Source organism: Canis lupus, chromosome 31, assembly GCF_003254725.2.
Source record: "Canis lupus dingo isolate Sandy chromosome 31, ASM325472v2, whole genome shotgun sequence".
In the NCBI taxonomy this organism is placed as follows: Eukaryota; Metazoa; Chordata; class Mammalia; order Carnivora; family Canidae; genus Canis; species Canis lupus.
In genome coordinates, this window is record NC_064273.1 from 31,133,372 (window position 1) to 31,155,962 (window position 22,591).

At 43.3% G+C, this 22,591-nt stretch overlaps 2 protein-coding genes across 9 annotated transcripts in view; both read left to right on the forward strand.

The window, feature by feature from the left end:
- The window catches only part of DOP1B (DOP1 leucine zipper like protein B), a 105,504-nt gene extending 98,433 nt beyond the window's left edge, over window positions 1–7,071 (forward strand). For 5 of the 6 annotated variants that reach the window (XM_025449663.3, XM_049104570.1, XM_049104571.1 and 2 more), the window contains 5 exons: window positions 1,543–1,679; window positions 3,973–4,028; window positions 4,246–4,407; window positions 5,882–6,011; window positions 6,548–7,071. In XM_025449663.3, coding sequence (XP_025305448.1) covers window positions 1,543–1,679; window positions 3,973–4,028; window positions 4,246–4,407; window positions 5,882–6,011; window positions 6,548–6,799 — 737 coding nt within the window. In that variant the 3' untranslated portion in view covers window positions 6,800–7,071. Of the gene's footprint in view, window positions 1–1,542; window positions 1,680–3,972; window positions 4,029–4,245; window positions 4,408–5,881; window positions 6,012–6,547 lie in introns of those variants that run through there. The other variant, XR_007407543.1, reaches the window with a different exon arrangement.
- Window positions 7,072–18,198: 11,127 nt separating this feature from the next.
- The window catches only part of MORC3 (MORC family CW-type zinc finger 3), a 40,162-nt gene continuing 35,769 nt past the window's right edge, over window positions 18,199–22,591 (forward strand). Inside the window, exon 1 of one of the 3 annotated variants that reach the window (XM_049104513.1) lies at window positions 18,199–18,352. In XM_049104513.1, coding sequence (XP_048960470.1) covers window positions 18,314–18,352 — 39 coding nt within the window. In that variant the 5' untranslated portion in view covers window positions 18,199–18,313. Of the gene's footprint in view, window positions 18,353–18,952; window positions 19,192–22,591 lie in introns of those variants that run through there. The other 2 variants (XM_049104515.1, XM_049104514.1) reach the window with 2 other exon arrangements.

Sequence of the window (22,591 nt, forward strand, 5' to 3'; positions counted from 1 at the left end):
ACTTTTTAGTCCTAAAATTTCCACCTGACTCTTTGCTGACATTTTTTTTATATCTCCCATCTCTTTGCTGACATTTTCTTTTTTTTTTTTTTATTTGTTCCAAATGTCTGTAACTGATTATTGGAATGTTTTTAGACCACATCTTTAAGCTCCTCTCCCAATAACCCTAACCTCAGTGGCGTCTCTGCACTGGTGTGTTTTGTTACCTTTTCTCGTTCTGGTTGCCACTTTGGCATTCCAGCTTACCCTCTCCTTGGGTGCCCAGGCCAGGATAAAATTAAAAACCCTAGGGAACTCACCTTCAGGTCATTGCTTAAGTCCCAAGGATTCTAGCCTATCCTGTCACCTTTCCTTCACTTTTCAGTTTTCTGATGCACTTTATATATTTCTGTTCAAGGTTATTATTTTTTTAATTGCAGTTAGAGAAATGGGATGTAATCTATTTACTCCATCTCATCCAGAACCAGAAACGCAAAGCACTTTTTAAACATGCCAACCCGGGCATCTGGCTGGCTCAGTCATAGAACGTGTGACTCTTGATCTTGGAGTCTTGAGTTTCAGACCCATGATGGGTATAGAGATTACTTTAAAAAAATTTTTTTAAGTAAAAATGCCAACCTGTTTGTTAACTGTTTGAGTGATGCTCAACTCTTCAATTAGTTGAGAGTTATTTTTTTTTCTTAAATTTTTATTTAAGGAATCTACACCTACAGGTTTGGCTTGAACTCACAACCCTGAGATTAAGAGTCACGTACTCTATGGACTGGACTGAGTCAGCCAGGCACCCCTGGTCAAGAGTACTTTTCAAAGCAAGAAGTAAAAGCTACTTAAGCTAGCTCAGATAAAGAGAAGTTTATTACTCAGATACTGCAAACAAATCTTAACTTGCATGACTATAGTTCAGCTGTTTGCTATACTGATTTGTTATGTTCCTAAGAAACCTCAAATCGTGGGGGGCAGGGGGATTCACATTCTGCAGACAGTTATTTCAGTGGAGAAGTGGGGAAGACTGTTTAGGGCTAGGGGAACTCACACCTTTTCTTCCCGCAGGAATTAAAGTTTCTGTCATGGCCATGAAATCCAAACTTACAATACCTCTACTTTCATTCACTTACTCAGCTTCCAACCTCTCACTCCCAGAGCTGCCAGCCAACCTCTGTGATCTTAGGGCGCCACCAGTCACCAAGGACTGTCTGGGGTTCTTGTGTCTTATATTTCATATTCTCAGAAGGGAATTTAGTGGTCATTGGTCATCCAATGGATGTCCAGCTTAAGTCAGAAGTCAGTGTCTTTCTGGTCAGCTGCGGCAGGGAACAAGAGCCCCTTAGTTCACTTCCTTTAGCAAAGGTCATGAACTGCTCCCCTTCATAAAGAAGAAGGCTGGGGTAAATGAGGGGCAGAAACATCCTGGCACCCATTTTTTAGGCTGCATTGTTGTTAAATGTCAAAACAAGTACAGTTTTTTTTGTGGGGTTTTTTTGGTCTAATGAGAAACCTCAAACTGCACATTTGTGTGACATCTTTAAAATCTTCTTTCCTTAGAACGCCTGACAGACAATCTCAGAGTTGGACAGACATCCATAGTTGCTGCTCAGATGTTTCTTTTTTTCAGAGTTTTGCTGCTAAGAATATCTCCCCAGCATTTGACTTCATTGTGGCCCATAATGGTCTCTGAATTAGTAAGTACAACTATTTCACTCTTGAAAGCGGGGCTGGAGCTTTTTGAAATGCTTTTTGCAGGAATAACGAACTATTTTATCTACATCTTAATTTTATCACAAAATTTTCAACTAAGTTGGTAGTACATAGTCAGCTCTTGGTTACATAGAGAATTTGATTTAAGACAAAACCATTTAATGCATCTCTGGGAAATTTTATAGTTTGTATAAGCAAAGTATAAAACTTTAAGGCACAGTGAATAATTATATACATGTTACAAACTGACCACCATCAGACAAGCCTGCTACTACTGTCAGGAAAGTTCCTCGGTAAGCTCTTTTAGATCTAGTACCTCTAGGAAGAAAAAAAACTCAGATTATTTTCAAATATGCATGCCTTCACAATATCTGAGTTGGAAGTTCTATCTCAAGTGAAGTCAAAAGCAAATTAGAGGGGAGACGTCAGGTCATCATGTTTCAGAACTACTGGTAAGCTGTGATTTATGGTGACATTAATTACATAATCTGCAGGTTAATCCTTTAAATTCTGAATAAGAGTTTACATTCATAACTAGAAATATTACCACCACATAGCATAACCTACCATGAATCCACACTACTAAAAATTCCTAATGAAAAATTATCTTTACTAAATTCTTCATATTTCTGTTAAAGAACTTCATGACCAGATGTTTATATTCACTGATACTAGATTTCCAAGAGAGGCCCACTACACCTATGTTGTGAGTTTCTTTGAAGCCATATCTTATATAGAAATATTTAAGGTTGAAAGCTTAATGCTGTTTAGAAGGCTATTAACAACCATGAATCTCCAAAAGCGCCGTAAGTTTATGGGGAGGCTTTTAAGAGCAGCGCTTCTGAAATACTCCACACATTTAGTCATACAGGGGCACGTGGGGGGCTTAGTCAGTTAAGCATCTGCCTTCGGCTCAGGTCATGGATCTCAAGGTGCTGGGCTCAAGCTGCATGTGGGGCTCCCTGCTCAGCAGAGTCTACTCCCTCTGCCCCTTTCCCTCCTGCTTGTTCTCTCTCTCTCTCTCTCTCTGCCTCTCTCTCTCTCAAATAAATAAATAAATAAATAAATAAATAAAATCTTTAAAAAAATAAAAATAGTGGGATCCCTGGGTGGCGCAGTGGTTTAGCGCCTGCCTTTGGCCCAGGGCGCGATCCTGGAGACCCGGGATCGAGTCCCACGTCAGGCTCCCGGTGCATGGAGCCTGCTTCTCCCTCTGCCTATGTCTCTGCTTCTCTCTCTCTCTCTGTGTGTGTGACTATCATAAATAAATAAAAATTTTTAAAAAAATTAAAAAAAAATAAATAAAAATAGTCATGCAGCTATGCCATAAGATTCTGAACGCATATTCATGTATTCAGGAATATTTTCAAAATTCCTTTTGCAGGAATAATGTACTATTTCACATATATCTAATTTTATCTGAAAATTTTCAAGTTGGTAGCACATAGCATATATTCCCAGAAGTGAAATTGCCGGGTCATAGGGTAATTCTATTTTTAATTTTTGAGGAACCCGGGGATCCCTGGGTGGCTCAGTGGTTTAGCACCTGCCTTCGGCCCAGGGCATGATCCTGGAGTCCTGGGATTGAGTCCCGTATCGGGCTACCTGCATGGAGCCTGCTTCTGCCTCTGCCTGTGTCTCTGCCTCTTTCTCTCTCTCATGAATAAATCAATAAAATCTTTAAAAAAAAAAATTTGAAAAAAAAAAAATTTGAGGAACCTCCATACTGCTTTCTGCAGCGGCTGCATCAGTTTGCATTCCCACTCACAGTGAACATGAGTTCCTTTTTCTCCACGTCCTCATCGCCACTTGTTGTCACTCATCTTTCTGATGCTAGCCATTCTGACAGGTGTGGGGGATCTCTCACTGGGGTTTGTTTGGGTTTGGGGGTTTGTGTGTGTGTGTGTGTGTGTTTTGTTTTTGTTTTTGTTTTTTTGCATTTCACTGATGGTTGGTGGTGATGCAGAGCATCTTTTCATGGACCCGTTGGCCATGATGTCTTCTTTGAAAAAATGTCTATTTAAGTCCTTTGCCTATTTTTAAATTAAATTATTTGCTTTTTTTGTTACTGAGTTGTATGAATTTCTTAAATATATTTTCAATATTAACCCCTTATCATATATTTGGTTGGCAAATATTTTTCCCCACCCTGTAGGTTGTCTTTTCGTTTTGCTGATTCTTTTGCTTTGTTACTGTATATGGACATACACATTTTAAACATTATGCTAGGTCTAATCTCTCTCAAACAGTAAATTGAATTTATGTTTTCTTTTTAAGATTCAGATATTCATACAGCTTGAAGAAGATCTGAAAGAGGACGATGAATCGTTGAGGTAAGTTGTGCACAGGTCTGTGTGCATATGTGAATGGACGTCACTCTATGATATAGGGTTATCTAACACTCAGTATTATTTTCCTGAAGTACTTGTGAAGGGACCAGCTATTTGACTGTTTCTTAAACGGAACAGCTTCTTATGGACGTTGCACAGGCAAATGGACTATAGCATATGTGAACAAATTTGTAACACGAGTTTCTTTGCAAATTTATAGAAACAGCAACAAAATCAACAGAATGAAAGTTGCGGTTGCTGATGGAAATGGGCCTTCAATGGGGGAGATACCCCCAAGTGAACTGGTCTTATATTTATCGGCTTGCAAATTCTTGGACACAGCACTCTCTTTTCCACCTGACAAGATGCCGTTATTTCAAATGTAAGTCAGATAAGATCATGTGTCCTCTTTGAAATGGTGACTTTCCTTGTCAGCGCTTTCACTTGTTGTGTAGAGCGTGTGAAAAGCTATGGTAGGGGTTTCTAGTGGCCGATGAGAATACTGGGTTTCAGAGCCCTTACAACACCTGTGGTTTCCTGAATTTGTAGTGCTTATGGATGAGTTTCTGTGGTATGTGCGTGTGTTCAGGGGGGTTTGCTACTGAACGCTTATGAAACAAGGGACAGGGACTGGTGTTTCTCACTGCATTTGTGTAGATTGTCTGTCTGTTCATAATAAGTGGAACACGCTGTGTCCAGCTCACTTTGCCCCTATTGGCTTACATTTCCTGTAGGCTTAACACAGCTGCTCATATGGTTAATTTCGTGCCTGGCCCCAGATGCCACTTCTCTCTGTCCCATCCTCCTAAAGACAGGAGCCATGTAGAAATGTTTGTGGTTAAAGTGTGGGTTCTCTTTAACTGCATATTACAAAGTGAAAGAAGCAAATCTGAAAAGACTATAGACTGTACGATTCCAACTCTGTGATAGTCTGGAAAAGGCAAAACTATGGTGACAGTAAAAAGGGGGTAATAAGAGAGAACACAGAGGACTTCTAGGACAGTGAAACTACTTTATTTGATACTATAATGGTGGATCCATGTCATTATCCATTCATTCAAACCCATATAATGCACACCACCAAGATTGAGCCCTAAGGTAAACTCTGGACTTGGGATGGTAATGATGAGTCAATGTCAGTTCATCGATTGTAACAAATGTACCACTCTGGTGGACGATGTTGATAATTGGGAAGGCATTGCGTGGCAGAGGAGGGCAGGGGCATATAGACTTCTGCTCAATTGTGTCACAGACTTAAAACCACTCCAAAAAAGGAAGTTTTTTTTTTTTTAAGTGAGTTCTAATGTATGTAAATATGCATAGTGACATTGTTCATAATAAGTAAAAAGTGGAGACTATTTGAAGTCTATCTGTGTACAAGTGGACAAATAACATGTGATATATCCATACAATGAAATATTCAGCAGTAAAATGAAACAAAGTACTGACATGTCCTGGGTTATGAATGAACCTTGACAACATTATGTGAAGTGAAAGAAGCCAGTCACAACGACGAACCACATATTCTGTGAATCTGCTTATAGGAACTGTCCAGAATAAGAAAATATGGAGAGATAGAAGATGGGTTGGTGGTGGTCTAGATGAACGGGGTGTAAGGGATTGAGGGATGATAGCTAAAGGGAGCAGAGATTCTTCTGGGGGTGGTGAAAATATCCTGAAGTTGATCATGGGTGATGGATAGACAATTCCGTGAATAAATGAAAAGCAATTAAATGCCACACTTCAAATGGGTGAATTATATTGTGTGTGAATTAGATTTCAATAAAAGTGTTTAAAAATCTTTCTGAAGTGGGCTCCAAGCCAACATGCCTGACCTCAGATTTTTTTTCGTCCAGCTACAGGTGGGCATTTGTTCCAGAAGTGGACACAGAGGGCCCTGCCTTCCCATCAGATCTAGAGGAGAATCACCAAGAATGCAAGCCCCACACCGTTCGGATTCTAGAACTTCTCAAATTAAAATATGGGGTAACTGTCTTCCTTTTTGGCAATTTACATTTGTGGCAGAGGGGAGAAAGTCTAGGTAGCGAGTCCTTCGTGCACCACTTGACTTTAATGACTGAATAATTTTCTCAAGTTCTTTGATCCATGTGTTAAAACAAATTCCATCCTGGTTTTTTCATTTATATGTCACTTTCTCGTCCCAGGTGCTGAGGTAAGCATCCTGGGTAACACGATCGCGGTCCTGTGGAAGTAGTTTTATACACAGAGTCCCCTGATTATGCAGACAAAGGACCTGCAGGAAGAATGGTGGGGGCCTGGGGTCCCGAGGCATGGGGAGGGTCGGGGGTGGGGCGGCAAGGATGGCCTGGGCTGACATCCTATTGGAAACTATCAGTTGAAGACCAGAACTTAAGTTGATCTGGAAACCACCATTGCGCTGGTAGTGAATGTTCGTGAAGCACCCACCTCCTTGGTTTGACACCTGCATGTACCTCACTTGCATCTCTAACCCTTAGCAAAGCCATATCATCCTTATGGGTTGTTGTGGGGGCTTTTTGCAGGAAGTTGGCAGCTCTGATGAAATCACCATGAAGAATGAATTCCCCCTTCTGCGCCAACATTCTGTCTCCAGCATTAGGCAATTGATGCCATTCTTCGAGACTCTAAATTGTGCTTTTAAAACCCAGAGTAAACTGCCTGCTGACACCCGAGGACCTCCAGCCCTGGAGTTTCCTGTCACAGATAGTCCCAGGGTCTTACAACAACTGGAAGAATGTGTTGAATATGATTTTTTGGAACATCTGGAATCTTAACCACGTAAGACAGAAAGTGTTTCAAATCTACTTACTGATACTTCTGTGAAAACCAGGATGTGTTCTAAACAAGAAAGGAGCCAGGAAGATGCTTTTAAAGAAGTCTATCTCAATTTTGAAGGTCGATTTCAGATAATTTTCTGTTGGGCAACAAAACACACCTCTCTAAATGCCTTGTAATATATTTGGATCTGATTGTTTCTTCCTCAATTTATGTAAAGAAAATAAAATTAATATATCATCTAATGCTAACACAAAATTTGTAATATGAAGTAGAGTGTGAAGGTTGTTTTCTTTGTTGATGTAGAAATGTGGGCTGTGTCAGTATATTTCTCTAAAAGTTTACACTTGTTGAATATTACTTTTAACCTTTCACACATAATGTCCTTTAAAGCAGTTATCTTGGTGTCACATTTTAAAGCCAAAGTATATTATTTTCTGAAAATAACAATTGCCCATTACCATTGACTATTCAGCAGCGGAGAGGGCTTGAAGATCCCACACTGTGCTTTACTCTTGCCCATTAAAATCACATGGTTGTTGAGCCTGGGTGCTTCAGTCAATGACCTGACTCTTGATTTCGGCTCAGGTCATGATCTCAGGGTCATGAGATCGAGCCCCAGGTCAGGCTTCATGTTCAGAGCAGGGTCTACTTAGGATTCTTTTCCCCTTCCTCTCCCTTCCCCCTTCCCTACCCCTCTTGTGTGCATGTGCACTCACTTGCTCGCTGGCTCTCAAGTAAATCTTTTAAAAAATCATTTGTTAAGGGGTATCTGGCTGGCTCAGTCAGTGGAGCATGTGACTTTTGATCCTTGTGGTCATGAATTCGAGCCCCACATCGAGTGTAGGATTAGAAATAAATGCTTTTTAAAAAATAGTGTTAAAATCACAGTGTATCCAGCTTCAGAAGAAATACACAGTTTTCAAAACTCTGACAGCTGTAACCTTAGTTATGTACCACGACGTGCTTTGCCAGCACTTTCCATTTAATATAAATCAATCGATGTTGTCATGGAGCCTTTAATGCCTGAAGTGACTGTCAGGGAAACTGACTCTTTGGACTCTTCCCTCGTACTCTGTCCTTCCTGGGATCTCTTTACCACGTCGGGGACATCATTGTTCATTAAAATAATCCCTTTCTAAGCACAGCCTCCTCTCTTCTGGCAGCAGGTCTCCCCGCTCTCCCGGAGCCTCTCTATTTTATGCCAGCTACCCTATTTAGAGTCTTGGCTTGGCGCCCCTGCTCTGCTGTGGTAGCCTGAACGCTGCCAGAGAGCGTGGCTTGCCTTCCAGACTTGCCTACCTCATGTCCCCTTTTCAGCCTCCGGAGCGTTGCATGGAATCACTCCCCAGGCCAGATGATGTGTACGAGGCCTCACGCACGCTCTCCTGTCCATCTTTTCTGTAAACCAGGGTGTTCTGGAATTCGGCCAGCATTATTGGTGAAGTTTCTCCTAACATCCTACTGCTTACTGGTTTGTGTGCAGTGCGGAAGCACTTTGCGTCATTGGCCCCAAAATAGGATTTGGGGAGCACACAACCACCCGATTCCCTAAGTAAGAGCTAAAAAGAAGAAAAAAGCACTGCTAGAAATATAGGATTTGTACAAATATGTGTTAAAGTGACATGAAAATTGGGGCACCTGGGTGGGTGGCTCAGTCGGCTAAGTGTCTTTCCTTGGGCTCAGGTCATGATCCTGGGGTCCTGCCTGGGATCAAGTCTTGCATCAGGCTCCCTGCTCAACGGGGAGTCTGCTGCTCTCTCTCTACCCCTCCCCATCACTCATTCTCTCCCCCTCTCTCTCTCTCAAATAAAATCTTTGAAGAAAAGTTTTTAAAAATAAGTGGAAATTATGGTTTTTTGCACATAAGGGGATATCTTTAAAAACATTTTAAGTTTGGTCACTGAAAAAAAATTTTTTTTAAGATTTCAAGGGATCCCCGGGTGGCTCAGTGGTTGAGCATCTGCCTTCGGCTCAGGCCATGATACTGGGGTCCTGGGATCGAGTCCCACATCAGGCTCCCTGCATGGAGCCTGCTTCCTGCCTGTGTCTCTCCCTCTCTCTCTTTCTGTCTCTCATGAATAAATAAATAAAAATGAATAAATGAAGACTTTATTAATTTATTCATGAGAGACAGAGGCAGAGACACAGGCAGAGGGAGAAGCAGGCTCCCTGCGAGGACCCAGATGTGAGACTCCATCCCAGGACCCTGGGATCATGACCTGAGCTGAAGGCAGATGCTCAACCACTGAGCCACTCAGGTACCTCTGGTCACTGATATTTTAAATATTGAAGTGTAGAATTATAAATCCTGGGTATTTATACTGTGAGTTAGCTTTAATTCAGATTGTGAGGAGATAACCATCGGCTGATTAATGGTTACGATCAGGGTATGTGCATATGTTCATATATCAAAATTTACAACAAAACTAATAACGTCATCAGCTGTCATGCCATGAAAGGCAGCTCTTGTATCAGTACTTAGGTTTACAATTTTTCATTGTGCTTTTCCTCCCCAATATCTAAAATAGCTAAATGGCCTCTGAAAATACCATATGTCATTTAATCATTACTTACTAAATGGAAATCTTAAAAGACCAGGATTCAACAACACATCCCTAGGTTTCTCCTAGAACACTAAAGATGTTTTACAAACATGACATACATCTAAATCTTTAGTTTGCATCTACCACAGCAGTTGAGGATATGAGCTCTGAAGACGACTTGCCCTGGGTGTGACATTTCCTTCCCCACATGATAACTTGGGCAAACCTTTGTGTCTCAGTCTTCTCATCTATAAAATGGGAATATCAAAATGTAACTATATCTTAGGGTTGTAGAAACTAATCCTGTCTGTGCCACCTTTGTGATCCAGAAACAGTTTTGATCACAGATGAGTAAGAAAGCCTGTGTACCCTCACCACCACCCCCAATGTCTGAAAGCATGAGGAAAAACCAAGATTAATAGTTCTGATATTTTCTTCTTCCAAACAGAGAGCCTTCTGCTTCCCACTTTAGAGCCAACCGCTCTGACTCCGTTCCTCCCCAAGGGAGTTGGTGCTCTGTGTCTAGCCTTTATGCACTGAGCCTAGGGCAAGGAGTGTGCAGGGGGAGGTGGAGCTTGCCAAGAGTGGCCACAGCACACGAGAACAGACTGATGCTCCAACAGCAGAGTTTTGAACACCTAGAGCTGCAGGCAGTGTTGGTGGAAGAGTAGTGCCTGTGCTTGGGGATGAAATGATCCTTACTACTGGGGTGCTCTCCAGGGGCCGGCAAGTGCCCAGTGCATCACCTGCCTCTTTTTCTTTCTTCCAACCTCTTAAGGAAGTAGGGGCTCACCCCATTCTACAAGTTCAGCAGAGCCAGGAAACAAAACCTAAGTCTGTCTCCCTCTAGAACCCTATGTTCTCAAGAGAAACCGAGAGGAAATCCCTGAGGTGGCTACTGCTCTTTGGTAACGTGTGGAAGGCAGTCTCTGAAACTACCTCGCCCATTTATGACTTCCTGCAAAACCAGCTTGCAGAAGGGGCACGGCCCAGCTCCTTGCTCTGAAGGTGTGGTGAGATGAGTTTTAGAGAACAAGCCTCACTTCCCATTAGTCTACATTATGCCCAGTTGAATTAGGAGAAGTGGCTAGATTCGTGGGAGTAATTGATGACGGCTGTACTTAAACGTTTTGAACAACTCCCTGGGAGACCAGACAAAATTCTGTGTCATTGGAATAAAATGCTTTGGGGTAAGACAGGGCCTGCTAGGAGGGATTACTTGCAGTTCAGTGAGGCGTACAAACCAATGAACATGCAAATCCCAACACCTTCAAAGAAGAGAATATGATTAGGAGCATGATGTGGGCCAACTAAGGAGTCTCCCCATTCTACATGAAGGAACAGCTGGGCTTGTGAGCGTGATGTTAGCGTCCTATGTATGTGATCATGTTTCCATATTGTGTTAAGTCATGTAGCGATCATTCCAGACCGTTCAATCCTCTTCAACCAGACTTGGTGCTGTCTCTTAAGCTCAGAGTGAAGGGGATCCCTTCAAGCATTTTTGAGGATGCATAGGAGTGTCCTGAGGTTAGAAATCTGTCAGAATCCAGCAAAGCAACTATGCTCAGCAAGGGTCTCTCCCACTCTTATGGGCATGAGACCCACCTGAAGAGCTTGCTAACTTGCAGAATGCCAGGCATCCTCCCTGGAGTGTCTAAATCAGTAGATGGGATGACATTCAGGAATGTGCATGTGTCCCCGATGTTTCTAGCAGCAATGTCCACAATAGCCAAACTGGAAGGAGCCTCGGTGTCCATCGAAAGATGAATGGATAAAGAAGATGTGGTCTATGTATACAATGGAATATTCCTCAGCCATTAGAAACAACAAACACCCACCATTTGCTTCGACGTGGAGGACCTGGAGGGAGGTCTCCAGGGAGCCCAATGTGGGACTTGGAGGGTATTATGCTGAGTGAAATAAGTCAATCGGAAAAGGACAAACATTATATGGTCTCATTCATTTGGGGAATATAAAAATTAGTGAAAGGGAATAAAGCGAAAGGAGAGAAAATGAGTGAAAATATCAGTGAAGGTGACAAAACATGAGAGACACCTAACTCTGGGAAATGAACAAGGGGTAGTGGAAGGGGAGGTAGGCAGGGGGGTTGGGGTGACTGGGTGATGGGCACTGAGGGGGGCACTTGGCGGGATGAGCACTGGGTGTTCTGCTATATGTTGGCAAATTGAACTCCAATTTAAAAAAAAAAGGTATGTGCATGTGTAATCAAGATGTTTCAGTCCCAGGTGCTTCCTGGACCATTCTCGGAGAGTTTTCAGAGCAATTTATTCATAAATGTGATGACTTTTATGGAAACCAGCAAGGCTGAGCCTGTTTGACTACTTCTCATACCATATAGGTAGCTCTTTTTATTTTTTTAAGATTTTATTTATTTATTCATGAGAGACACCGAGACAGGCAGAGACATAGGGAGAGGGAGAAGCAGGCTTCTCACAGCGAGCCCAGTGTGGGACCTGATCCCTGGACCCTGGATCCCTCGATCCCTGGATCATGCCCTGAGCCGAAGGTATCACTCAACCACTGAGCGGTTGTCCCTCCCATATAGGTAGCCCTTTCCAAGTGGTTCTTCATCTAAATCAAAGAAGTCTACCTTTAAGCCAAGGGGGAAAGGAAATAAACTTCAAAATTCTGTAGGTCTAGAAAGAGAGTAAGGTAGTTCCCCAAAGAGTTAAAAATAGAATTATCATATGATCCAGCAATTCTGCTAAGAAGAACTGAAAGCAGGGTCTCAGATGCTTGTACACCCACGTTCATGGCAGCATTGCCACAATAGCCAAGAGGTGGAAATGACCCAAGATCCACTGACAGATGAATGCATAACACAATGTGGTCTATACACACAAGGGAATATTATTCAGCCTTAAAAAAGGTAGGAAATTCTCACACCTGCTACAACATGGACAAACCTTGAGGAGGTCATGGTAAGTATACCAGTCACAGAAGGACAAATGTATAATTCCACTTGCACAAGGGACCTGAAATAGCTGAGGTCGTAGACAAAAAGTAGAATGGTGGGTATGGGGGTTTGGGGCGGTGGGTGGGGAGTTAGTGTTTAATGGGTATTGCATTTCAGTTTGGAATGATGAAAAAGCTCTGGAGCTGGATAGTGGTGATGGGGACACAACAATGTGAGTAAAATTAATGTCACCTGATTGGACATCTGAAAAAGGGTTAAAATGGCAAATTTTATGTTCTGTATATGTTACCCCAATAACATTTTTAACACAAAAACAAAAATCCTGGGAGTTTAAAGTGAGGGCATGGGAGACAGCTGGGGTTCCCCCTTATATGAGAAGCAAACATCTGTCTCATCCTGGGTTCCCCTGCCCAAAGTCAACCAGAGGCAGATGGGAGGTGGAAAATGAAGGAGAAACTTGCCTGTCCATGTTTTGGCTCTGAAAGAAAGAAGTCACTTAACATGTTACACCAAGTTGAAATTGAAATAATGACTCTTGGGACCTGGAGGTCTCTCAGCTGTCTCTTCTGTCTCCTCCAACCACTCAGTGCTACTTATCTCATGCATCTCTTCCATATGTCATTCCAACAGCTTGGTACTATTTTCTCCTCTTTTCACCTGGCAAGTACTGCTCGAGTCATTTATTTAACAAATATACGGGAGCCTGTTTTTGAGATCCAAACTCCTCAGTCTTGCTTCTTTCTACAGTTCCCCAGACCCCATGAGGCACTTGGTCACAGGGTGGCCCTATTAAAGCGCATACTAAGGGCATAGCCCATCACTGGCTGCAAGGCAAGTGGCCCTCTTGTGGAAGAGACGGAGCCATCTCTTCCGTTCCTTTGGGATCTGGCATATATAGGCAGCCCAAGATAACTAAATGAAAAAACATAAAGGTTGATTTTTCTGATAAAGATGGTGCCGGAGGAGGAAGCAAGGGGAATAAACCAAGTTTGGATGAAGTGATTTGTAGGACTAGATAGCTGGGGGCTCAGGGAACACTGGGTCTTTGGCTCCAAACTTTGACCCTCCATCACTCTACTAACCACCTCCCTGTTGCCTCACTGACCACCCAGTATTGGTTGCATGAGGATGCTTGGCTTGGCTTGCTTTCCCCCACGCTTCCCTGCTGGTCCCTGAACTGCTCAATTCCACAGAGTCAGCCCAACCCACCTGAAAAATATGTGAGGACTGCTCTTTCTGTCTTCACTGAGCTTGTCTCAATTCTTACTGGACCCTTTGACAACAAAGCATGGCTGTGCTCTACGGAGGCTGAACACTTGACCCTGGGCTCTACTGTACTGTGTGGAGCTCTTTGTGTTAAGGTGAAGATACTATCTTAACTAATAAGCACTTGATTGTATCTCCTTTCATGTTTCTGTCCTAATTGTTTTATGTTTGTTTCTGAATCTAAGCCAGGTTAATCTAATTGTTAAGGAATCTAAATCCTTCAGGAAACAGGCAAATTGTTTAACACGATTGAGAGAGGTAGAGCTTGTGGCTAATTGAAATGCATGATTAGCCTAAAGGCAATCAAACTCAATAAAAAGTTAATATATATACGTCAAGGAGTGCCTGGCTGGCTGTCAATAGAGCATGTGACCCACGATTTTGAGGTTGTGGGTTCGAGCCCTTGTTCCTGCTCACTCTCTCTAAAATAAATGAATCTTTCTTTAAAAATCACATCAACTTTGACTTCTTTGTAATAAAGATTTCCATGCAAGCTTGGGTTTGTCTAATACCAGCACCAGAGGGGTGTGGTGGGGCATTTACTTTCTTGTAAAATGTCCTTTATATCAACCTGGTGTAAGCTTAGCCTGTACATGTTTGCCTCACATTTTTTTCGACATGAGTAAGCCTTGAGAATGTAGAATTCCACAGTATGCTCAAGTGTGTGAAAAAAAAGGGAGACAGGGACAAGAATTTGTATGTATAGAAAGGTAAGCACTTGCTTATACGTGAATTTATGGTCTATGTCTTTTGTTGCCCTAACAAATTACCACAAACTTAGTGGCTTAGATGACATATATTTCTTCTCTTCTAGTTCTGGAGGCCAGATGTCTGAAATAAGTTTCACTGGGTTGAAACCAAGGTGTCTGCTGGGCCACGTTCCCTCCTTCTGTTAACTCTGGGGACTCTATAATGGAATCGCCTGGACTTTCCCAGCTTCTAGAACTGCATTCCTTGCACTCTCTGGCTCAAGGCCCCTTCCAAATTTTCAAAACCAGCAAGCAGCATAGCATTTTCAAGTCTCTCTCTGCTGCAGAGGTCAAATAACCTTTCTATGACCCCGTCTCCTTCTGCCTCTTTTATAAAGACATTTGGGATTGTATCTAGGGCCCATCCACATAATCCAGGCTAATCTCATCTCAAAATCAAAGTTTACTAAGCAAGCAGCACATAGCTAATAAGTGAGGAAGTTGGATGTAGGCCTAGATTGACATCGCTCTATACTACCAAATTAAAATTCTATTTTGCTCTTCACAAAGCTCTAGTAGAGACTCATCAAGTTGATTTCAGAACTCACAAATGGGCCACAATTTAACAAACACAGCCTTGAGATCATAAATTCTCTATATCGGTGACCCCTCCATCCTTAGGGCCCTGACGTTGACAAACATGAAGAAAGCTCTCAAAAAGACTTGATGAGGGTGCCTGGGTGGCTCAGTGGGTTAAGCATCTGCCTTTAGCTCAGGTCATTATCCCAGGGTCCTGGGATCAAGTCCTGGCTGGGCTTCTTGCTCAGCAGGAAGCCTGCTTCTCCCTCTCCCTCTGCTCTTCCCCCTGCTCCAGGGTACTCTCTATCTTGCCCTCTCTCTCACAAAGATAAATAAATAAAAATGTTTTTTTAAAATAGAAAAATAATTTAAGAAAAATAATTAATGAAAAAGCCTCTTACATAACAATCTTAATGTGGGAGGAAACAGAAATTTTCCAGTGCAGGGCATTACAAGTGCTAGGTGATTCACATTATGTCATCTACCCAATGGTGAGTGGTAAGGGTGACAACAAAAGATTTTTTTTTTTAAAGATTTTGTTTATTTACTTGAAAGAGAGCACAGAAGGAGAGGGAGAAGCAAGTCCCCCGCTGAGCAGGGAACTCGATGCAAGGTTCAATTCCAGGACCCTGAGATCATGACCTGAGCTGAAGGCAGGTGCTTAACCAACTGAGCCGTCCAGGTGCCCCTAATCATTTTCTCATTTGTGCAGATCGTCCTCAACTTACGATAAAGTTACCTTCCAATAAACCCATCATAAGCTGAAAATATTGTAAGTTGAAAATGCATTTAATACCCCCAAACATACTGAATGTCGTAGCTTAGCCTAGTATCACCTTAAATGTGCTCAGAACACTTATGTTAGCCCACAGTTGGACAAAATCATCTAATGCAGAGCCTATTTTATAAGAAGTATTGGATATTTCATGTAATTTATTAAATACCATATTGAAAGTGAAAAACGCGTTGTTTGGGTGCAATGGTTGTAAGTGTATAGAGGCTGTTTATTCACCCTGATAGTATGGTTGATAGGGAACTACAGCTCGCTGCTATTCAGCATCAGGAGAGAGGATCATACCAGATATCACTAGCCCAGTGTTAATCTTAAAAATAAAATAAAAACTGCCAGTTATTTTACTAGTAAAAAAGGGCTTACTCAAGAATAAAAGAGAATTGTAACCCAGGACAAACAAGTTGCAGTAAGACCCATAGTGGAGTCCAGAGAATAAAGGGGAAGTATCCCTTTTTAAGGAGAAAAGGGGTAAATTGAGAAGGCTTGTTGTAGGGCAGCCCAGGTGGCTCAGCGGTTTAGCGCCGCCTTCAGCCCAGGGCCTGATCCTGGAGGCTTCAGGGATTGAGTCCCGTGTCCGGCTCCCTGCATGGAGCCTGCTTCTCCCTCTGCCTGTGTCTCTCATAAATAAAATTAAAAAAAAAATACAGAAGGCTTGTTATAAACTCAAAAGTCCACTGGAGTAAACTGGGAGTTCAAAATATAGTGGCTTCTTGGCTGAGCTGTTTCAGAGGTGTGGGAGATAAGGGTTTCTTCTTTCCCCCAGAGGATAGTAAAGTAGCACCAAGGAGCAAAGTCAAGTCCGGGTAATGTTAAATTGATCTCTTCCTGTTAGGTCTGTGATTGATAAGGATTGATAAGGATTGGTAGCATAGGAGAGAGGTTCCCCTGTGGAAGCTGGAACCCCACTTTAGTGAAGTTTCCGGTTATTAATTTTCACACAAGCCAAAGAGCAAAATTCAAAATTCCAATTACAGTTTCTTTCTTTTCTTTCTTCTTCTTTCTTTCTTTCTTTCTTTCTTTCTTTCTTTCTTTCTTTCTTTCTTTTTTCTTTCTTTCTTTTTCTTTCTTTCTTTCCTTCCTTCCTTTCTTTCTTTCTTCTTTCCTTTTCTTTTCTTTTTAATATTGCATTTATTTATTTGAGAGAGAGTACAGAGAGAGAGAAAAAACACACAAGCAGGGGGAGGGGCAGAGGGAGAGGAAGAAACAGACTCCATGCTGAGCAGGGAGCAGAATGCAGGGCTCAATCCCAGGACTCAGATCAATCCCAGGACTCAGAGATCATGACCTGAGCCAAAAGCAGGCCCTTAACCAAGTGAGCCACCCAAGCACCCCCCAAGTACATTTTCTACAGAATGCATATCATTTCTACACCATGGTAAAAATGACAAATCCTAAGCAGAATTATGGCAAGTGGGGAGACCATCTGAATTGGAAATAATAATTTAGCATATAGGCTAGATTAATGTATAACAAATTGTTTATATGTTCTCGTGAAGAGATTGGGGGTAAATTTCATGTTTTATATTTCCATATTATTTGAATTCTTACCGCTGGCTGGCTCAGGTCATGATCCCAGGGCCCTGGGATCCAGTCCCACCTAAGGCTCCCTGCTCAGCGGGGAGCCTATTTCTTCCTCTCCCTCTCCCACTCCCAGTGCTTGTGCTCTTTCAGTCTCTCAGTCAAATAAATAAATAAAGTCATCAAAAAAGTTTTATCACAGTAAAAAATGCAATAGGTGGAGAGTGGGTGGGAGAAATCTGTTAAGTGGTTTGGCTTTTTTAGTAATAAATAAATAAATAAATAAATAAATAAATAAATGAAACAAAAACCAGTGTTGGAGGCCTAACATGTGCTTAAACTTCCCCCCAAAAAATCAGGACAAATAAAGAGATAAAAGGAAAAAACAAAAAGCAAAAAGCCCAAAATGGGCATTTAAAAAAAACAAACAAAAAGCCTTTCCATCATCCTGTCTTCCCTGCAGTGGGAAACAGCCCTAGACTGGGTTCTGCATCCTACTCGCTTAGCCCAATACCCGGCTGCACGTCGACCCTAAGTGTGCATGAGCGGAAGGCCTCTTCCCCAGGACCGAGGATGGGGACTTCCAGCGCGAACCCAAAATGCACAAAATCTACACTTTTCGTTAACAGGGTTTCTTCTTCTTCTTTTTTTTTTTAAGTTTATTATTATTATTATTTTTTAATTTATTTTTTATTGGTGTTCAATTTACTAACATACAGAATAACCCCCAGTGCTATTATTTTTTAAAAATTTCTTGGTTAACAAGGTTTCAAATCACATTGACACAGGTGGGCAAGGGATGGCTCCCCCCCCCTCCCCCACTGAGGACACCTTTCGGGGCTCGGAACTCCGGACCCTCCAGGTGTCAAGTCCAGGTCACGCCGTGACCCCCTCGCGCCCGCCGGCCTCACGCATGCGCCCTTGCCCCGCAGGGCCCAACGCTGCTCCCCAGTTCCTCCCGCAGCCGCGCCGCTCGCTCCCCGCTCCCCCCCCGCCCCCCTGCACCGCCGCCGCCGCCGCCGCCGCCCTGCTAATACAACTGTGCCTGAGGCGGAAGTGGGGGGGCGGGGCCGCCGCGCGCCCCGCCCCGGAAGTGGGCGGGCCCAGCGGGCCCCACAGTCGTCCCGGCCGCCTCCCAGTCGGGTTGCGGCCGAGGCCGGTCCTGGCTTTGTAGCTCGCTCAAGATGGCGGCGCAGCCACCCAGCGGGATCCGCCTCAGCGCGGTGAGCAGCCGCGAGGGGTGGAGCGGGCCGTGTCCCAGGAGGGCGGGCAGGCGGGCAAGCGAGGGGGGGCCGAGTGGGCGGCGGCGGCTCGTCGGCGCGGCGGCTGGGGCCGCGGCGGGGCCGGGGGAAGGGGCGGCCATCGCGCTGCCGTCGGCGGAGCGGCTCGGCGGCGGGCAGGGCCGGGCTGCGCCCCGCGCCCTCCGCGCTCGGTTTCTGTTTTGCCCCCGCGGCTTCGGGGCGGGCCGGGGCCGCGGCCCCTCCTCCCGGCTCCTTCCTGGCTGCCGCGCAGCTGTCGTGGGAGGGCGAGGGCGAGGCCTCGGCGGCCGCGCCGCCCGCCGCCCGGCCCGCGGGGGCCCCGACCCACCCGGCCTGCGGGCCCGCGGGGCTGCCCGGAGCGGGGAGCGCGAGCGGCGGGGCGCGGCCGGAGGCGCCGGGCGGCCTTGACCTCCGGGCGGCGCGGCGCGGCGGCTCTTCCCCGCGCGTCCCCAGCGCCGCGCGCTGCCCTCCGGCGAGGCCCGGGCTCCCCCGTGGGGTCTGCCCCGGGGCGCCCTTGGAGGCCCCCCCGCCCCCCGCCCGCCTTCCTAGTGTGCACGAGTCTTAACGTCGCACTTCGAGGAGTTACAACCCCACCTCGGAAAACGTGGGCGTGGCCTTCGCACCTGATTATCCTTTAAGCAAGTTGCTGGCGGTTCATGCAGAAGTGCTGACCTCGTCTTCCTCCGGGGGTTCGGGGTTAACCCCGGAGCCCCCGCCGGAGAATCGTTAAAAATGGAACCATCCGGTGGGGATACCGTCGCTTTAAAAAATGGTGCATTGCCCTGTGACTTCTTCCACACCTGGTAGTGTTGTTGCACTTTTAGCCGTTTTCCTGTAGGATGAATGTGAAATGTGTCAGGGCGTATTTTTTGCATTTCCTTGGAAGTTATTCACATTTAACTCTTTTTTTTTTTTTTTAATCTATTCGTGTCCTTTGCCCACTTTTTTCTATTTTCTCTTAGATCTTTATTGACCGATAAACCTTCTCTAAGCTGTACTGAATAAAGGTCCTTTGTTACATAACTGGCTTATTGAGTGAGTATTTAGTAGTTTGAATATAGAGGACAACTTTATTCTTTTCTTAACCGTTGGCTTTAAATACTGATGGTTCTCTTCCACGCTTGGGGGAGTCTGGGCAGATGTAATGCTTTCCAGGTAGCCTCAGGTATTGTAAAGTCTGACCTCCTCTAAGGCAAAAATCTCTTTTATTCGGTTTAATGCCCAGGCGCCCCCCCCCCCCCCCCCGTCCGATTGGGCCACACTCTGGACACCAGAGTCCTGGAGTAGGGAAAAGGAGTGAACAAACTGGTTTGGTCCTGTTTCTGCACTTGGATTCTCTGCTCCTTCACCTGGCCCCTCCAATGCTGCTGTCGGGTTCTTCAAGATATAGGTGATAAAGGGAGCAAAGATAAGGGTCCGAGCTGTGTTAAAAGATGGGCATTGTTGTTAGCTTGCTGTCTGGGTGAAGCAGCTGTCTATGTGCTAAATATTTCTTTCCTGGGTAACATGGGCTGTTGGAACCTCATTGATGGAAATCTCCCATCTGCAGCTTCTGTACTGTATCTCCCACCCATCTCTTTGCTTTAAGACAGGACTTGGCAAACCACAGCTCGTGGGCCAAATCTAGCCTGCCACCTGTTTTTGTATGGCCCATAAACTTAAGAATGATTTTTAAAAGGTTGGGGGAAAAAAAAAATCAAAAGAACATTTTGTAACATATGAAAATTACACGACATAGACATTCAGTTTCCATAATTTGCAGTTGAATATAGCCATGCTCACTGTTTGGGTGTAGCTCTCACATGTTTTCATTAGGAAAGTCTAGGAATTAATAAGTTTTCTGTATTTGTCAAAAGTCATAGAAGGCAGTAAGACACAAGGAATGAACCATTATAATGTATGCCATTTTTTTTTTTTTTTTTTTTTAATTTAGGAGGGCAAGGGTTCCAAGAACAATGTAGAGTGATAAAAACATTTCAATTTTTGCTTTCGTATTTCGAAGTAAAATGCTGGGACCGTTTTGTTGTTTTCCAGTAGTCCTGTTGTGGGTTTAACTGACACATGCCCACTCTTCACCTTCTCCCATCTTTCCAATGCATTTTTATCTCTTCTTCATTGAATTACTGTATGATTTATCATTCTTACCATTATCCACAAATGAGCCAACCAGAACTTGATTGCATTTTCTTTGCTGCATAGCTTTTTGTTTTTCTGAAGTTAATTGCTTAAATTTGCTCTTCTGTCCAAACTTTCACAGAACTGGAAAATCTTTTCCAGATGTTCTCAAGCACACCCAATATTTTGTCAGTTTTGTTGGCTCACTTGTGTTTTGGGGACTTCCTTTATCATCATTCTGGAAATATCCTTCCCCTTTTCGTTGTGTCTCCATCCCACATATTCCTCTTACAGAGTTGACTCCCTTGGCCAGCACAGTAGGTTAGTGCCGGAGAGCTTGGGCTCTGTCACCTGCCTGAGTTCAAATCCTCATTGACAAGGGGATATGTGACCTTGGCAAATTCCTTCCTCTCTGTGCCCGAGTTTCCAGTCTGAAGGATGGGTATGGAGCCTACTTAAAAAATAAAATAAAATACTATATATATAAATAAATAGTAAATATCTCTCACTCTCTCCCCCTCCCCCCCCTTTCCAATATTTGTTATTACTGGGTATGTTGATCAAAGTATTTCTGAAATTTTCTTTTGCTCAGTGTATTGCCTCTACATTCTTTGTTCCTTTTTCTCTGTTTTTGACTCCTAATTTTACATGGGCTCTAATGTGTGGAGATGGTTAACTTGCTTACGTTTCCAAGTGAGACACACAGCTGACTGGAAGGTGTTCATACATAAGTAGAACTCCTTTGGTGGGCTTCAGTGTTGAGTGATAAGATAGGAAGGAATCAGTTATATTTTGTTGGGGGCACCCTATGTCTGTATTTGTAAGAGCTTAAAGAATCGAATTGTTAGAAAATAAAATAGGTTTAAAAATGTAAAAATTTATGATGAACACCACGTGTTGTATGGAAGTGTTGTATCACTATATTGTACAACTGAAACTAATATTACACAGTGTGCTAATTGGAATTTAAAACCTTTAAAAAAAACTTTAAAACATTTAAGTAATTTTTAAAAAGTGAGAACAACAAAAATAAGATGCTGTCCTGAAAGACCTGGCACAAATGTAAAAGAATCAAATGGAACTTTTAGAAATCTTTCAGTTTTCCAGAGAGGAATTCTGCATCTAGTCTCTTGCCCATGGCATGTATAATTCAAACTGCTTGCTCTTCTGAAAGCTCAGTTGGAGACGGATGCCTGGGTGGCTCAGTGATTGAGCGTCTGGCTCAGGTCTTTGGCTCAGGTCATGATCCTGGGAGGGATCCTGGGAATCGAGTCCCGCATAGGGCTCCCCAACAGGGAGCCTGCTTCTCCCTCTGCCTATATTTTTTGCTTCTCTGTTTCATGAATAAATAAATAAAATCTTAAAAAAAAAAAAAAAACTCAGATGGGAGTATTACATTCAATTTGCTGACTTGGTATTTATCTCTTTATTATTGTGGTAAAGTAAAATACACTTAACATAAAATCTACCATCTTGACCATTTTTAAGTATATAAGTCAGTAGTGTTAAATACATTCACATTGTTGTACAGTCTCCAAAACTCCATCTTGGCCAGAATAAAACTGTATACCTATTAAAAAAAAAAAAACACAGTTCTCCATTCTCCCTTCTGACAGCCCTTAGCAACCACCATTATACTGTGAATTTAGCTACTGTAGATGTATCTTACATAAGTGTAATGATGAATTGTCTTCTTGTGACGGGCTTATTTCACTTAGCATAATGTCCTCAGGATGGTTCATCTAGTTATAGAATACGTCAAGAGATCTTTTCTTTTTGAGGCCGAATACTATTCCCTTGTATGGATATACCACATTTTGTTTATTTGTTCATTGATGGATATTTATGTGGCTTCCACCTTTTGGCTGTTGTGAAACACGGTGTATGAACACAACTGTACAGAAAATCTCTTCAAGATCCTCCTTTCATTTCTTAGTAGAACTGCTGGATCGAATGGCAATTCTGTTTAATTTTATAGTTATCATCCTAGTAAGTATGAGGTGGTATCTCATTGTGTTTTTGATTTGTATTTCCCTAATGATTAGTGATGTTGAGGATCTTTTCTTTTATTAGTGGCCATTTGTATAT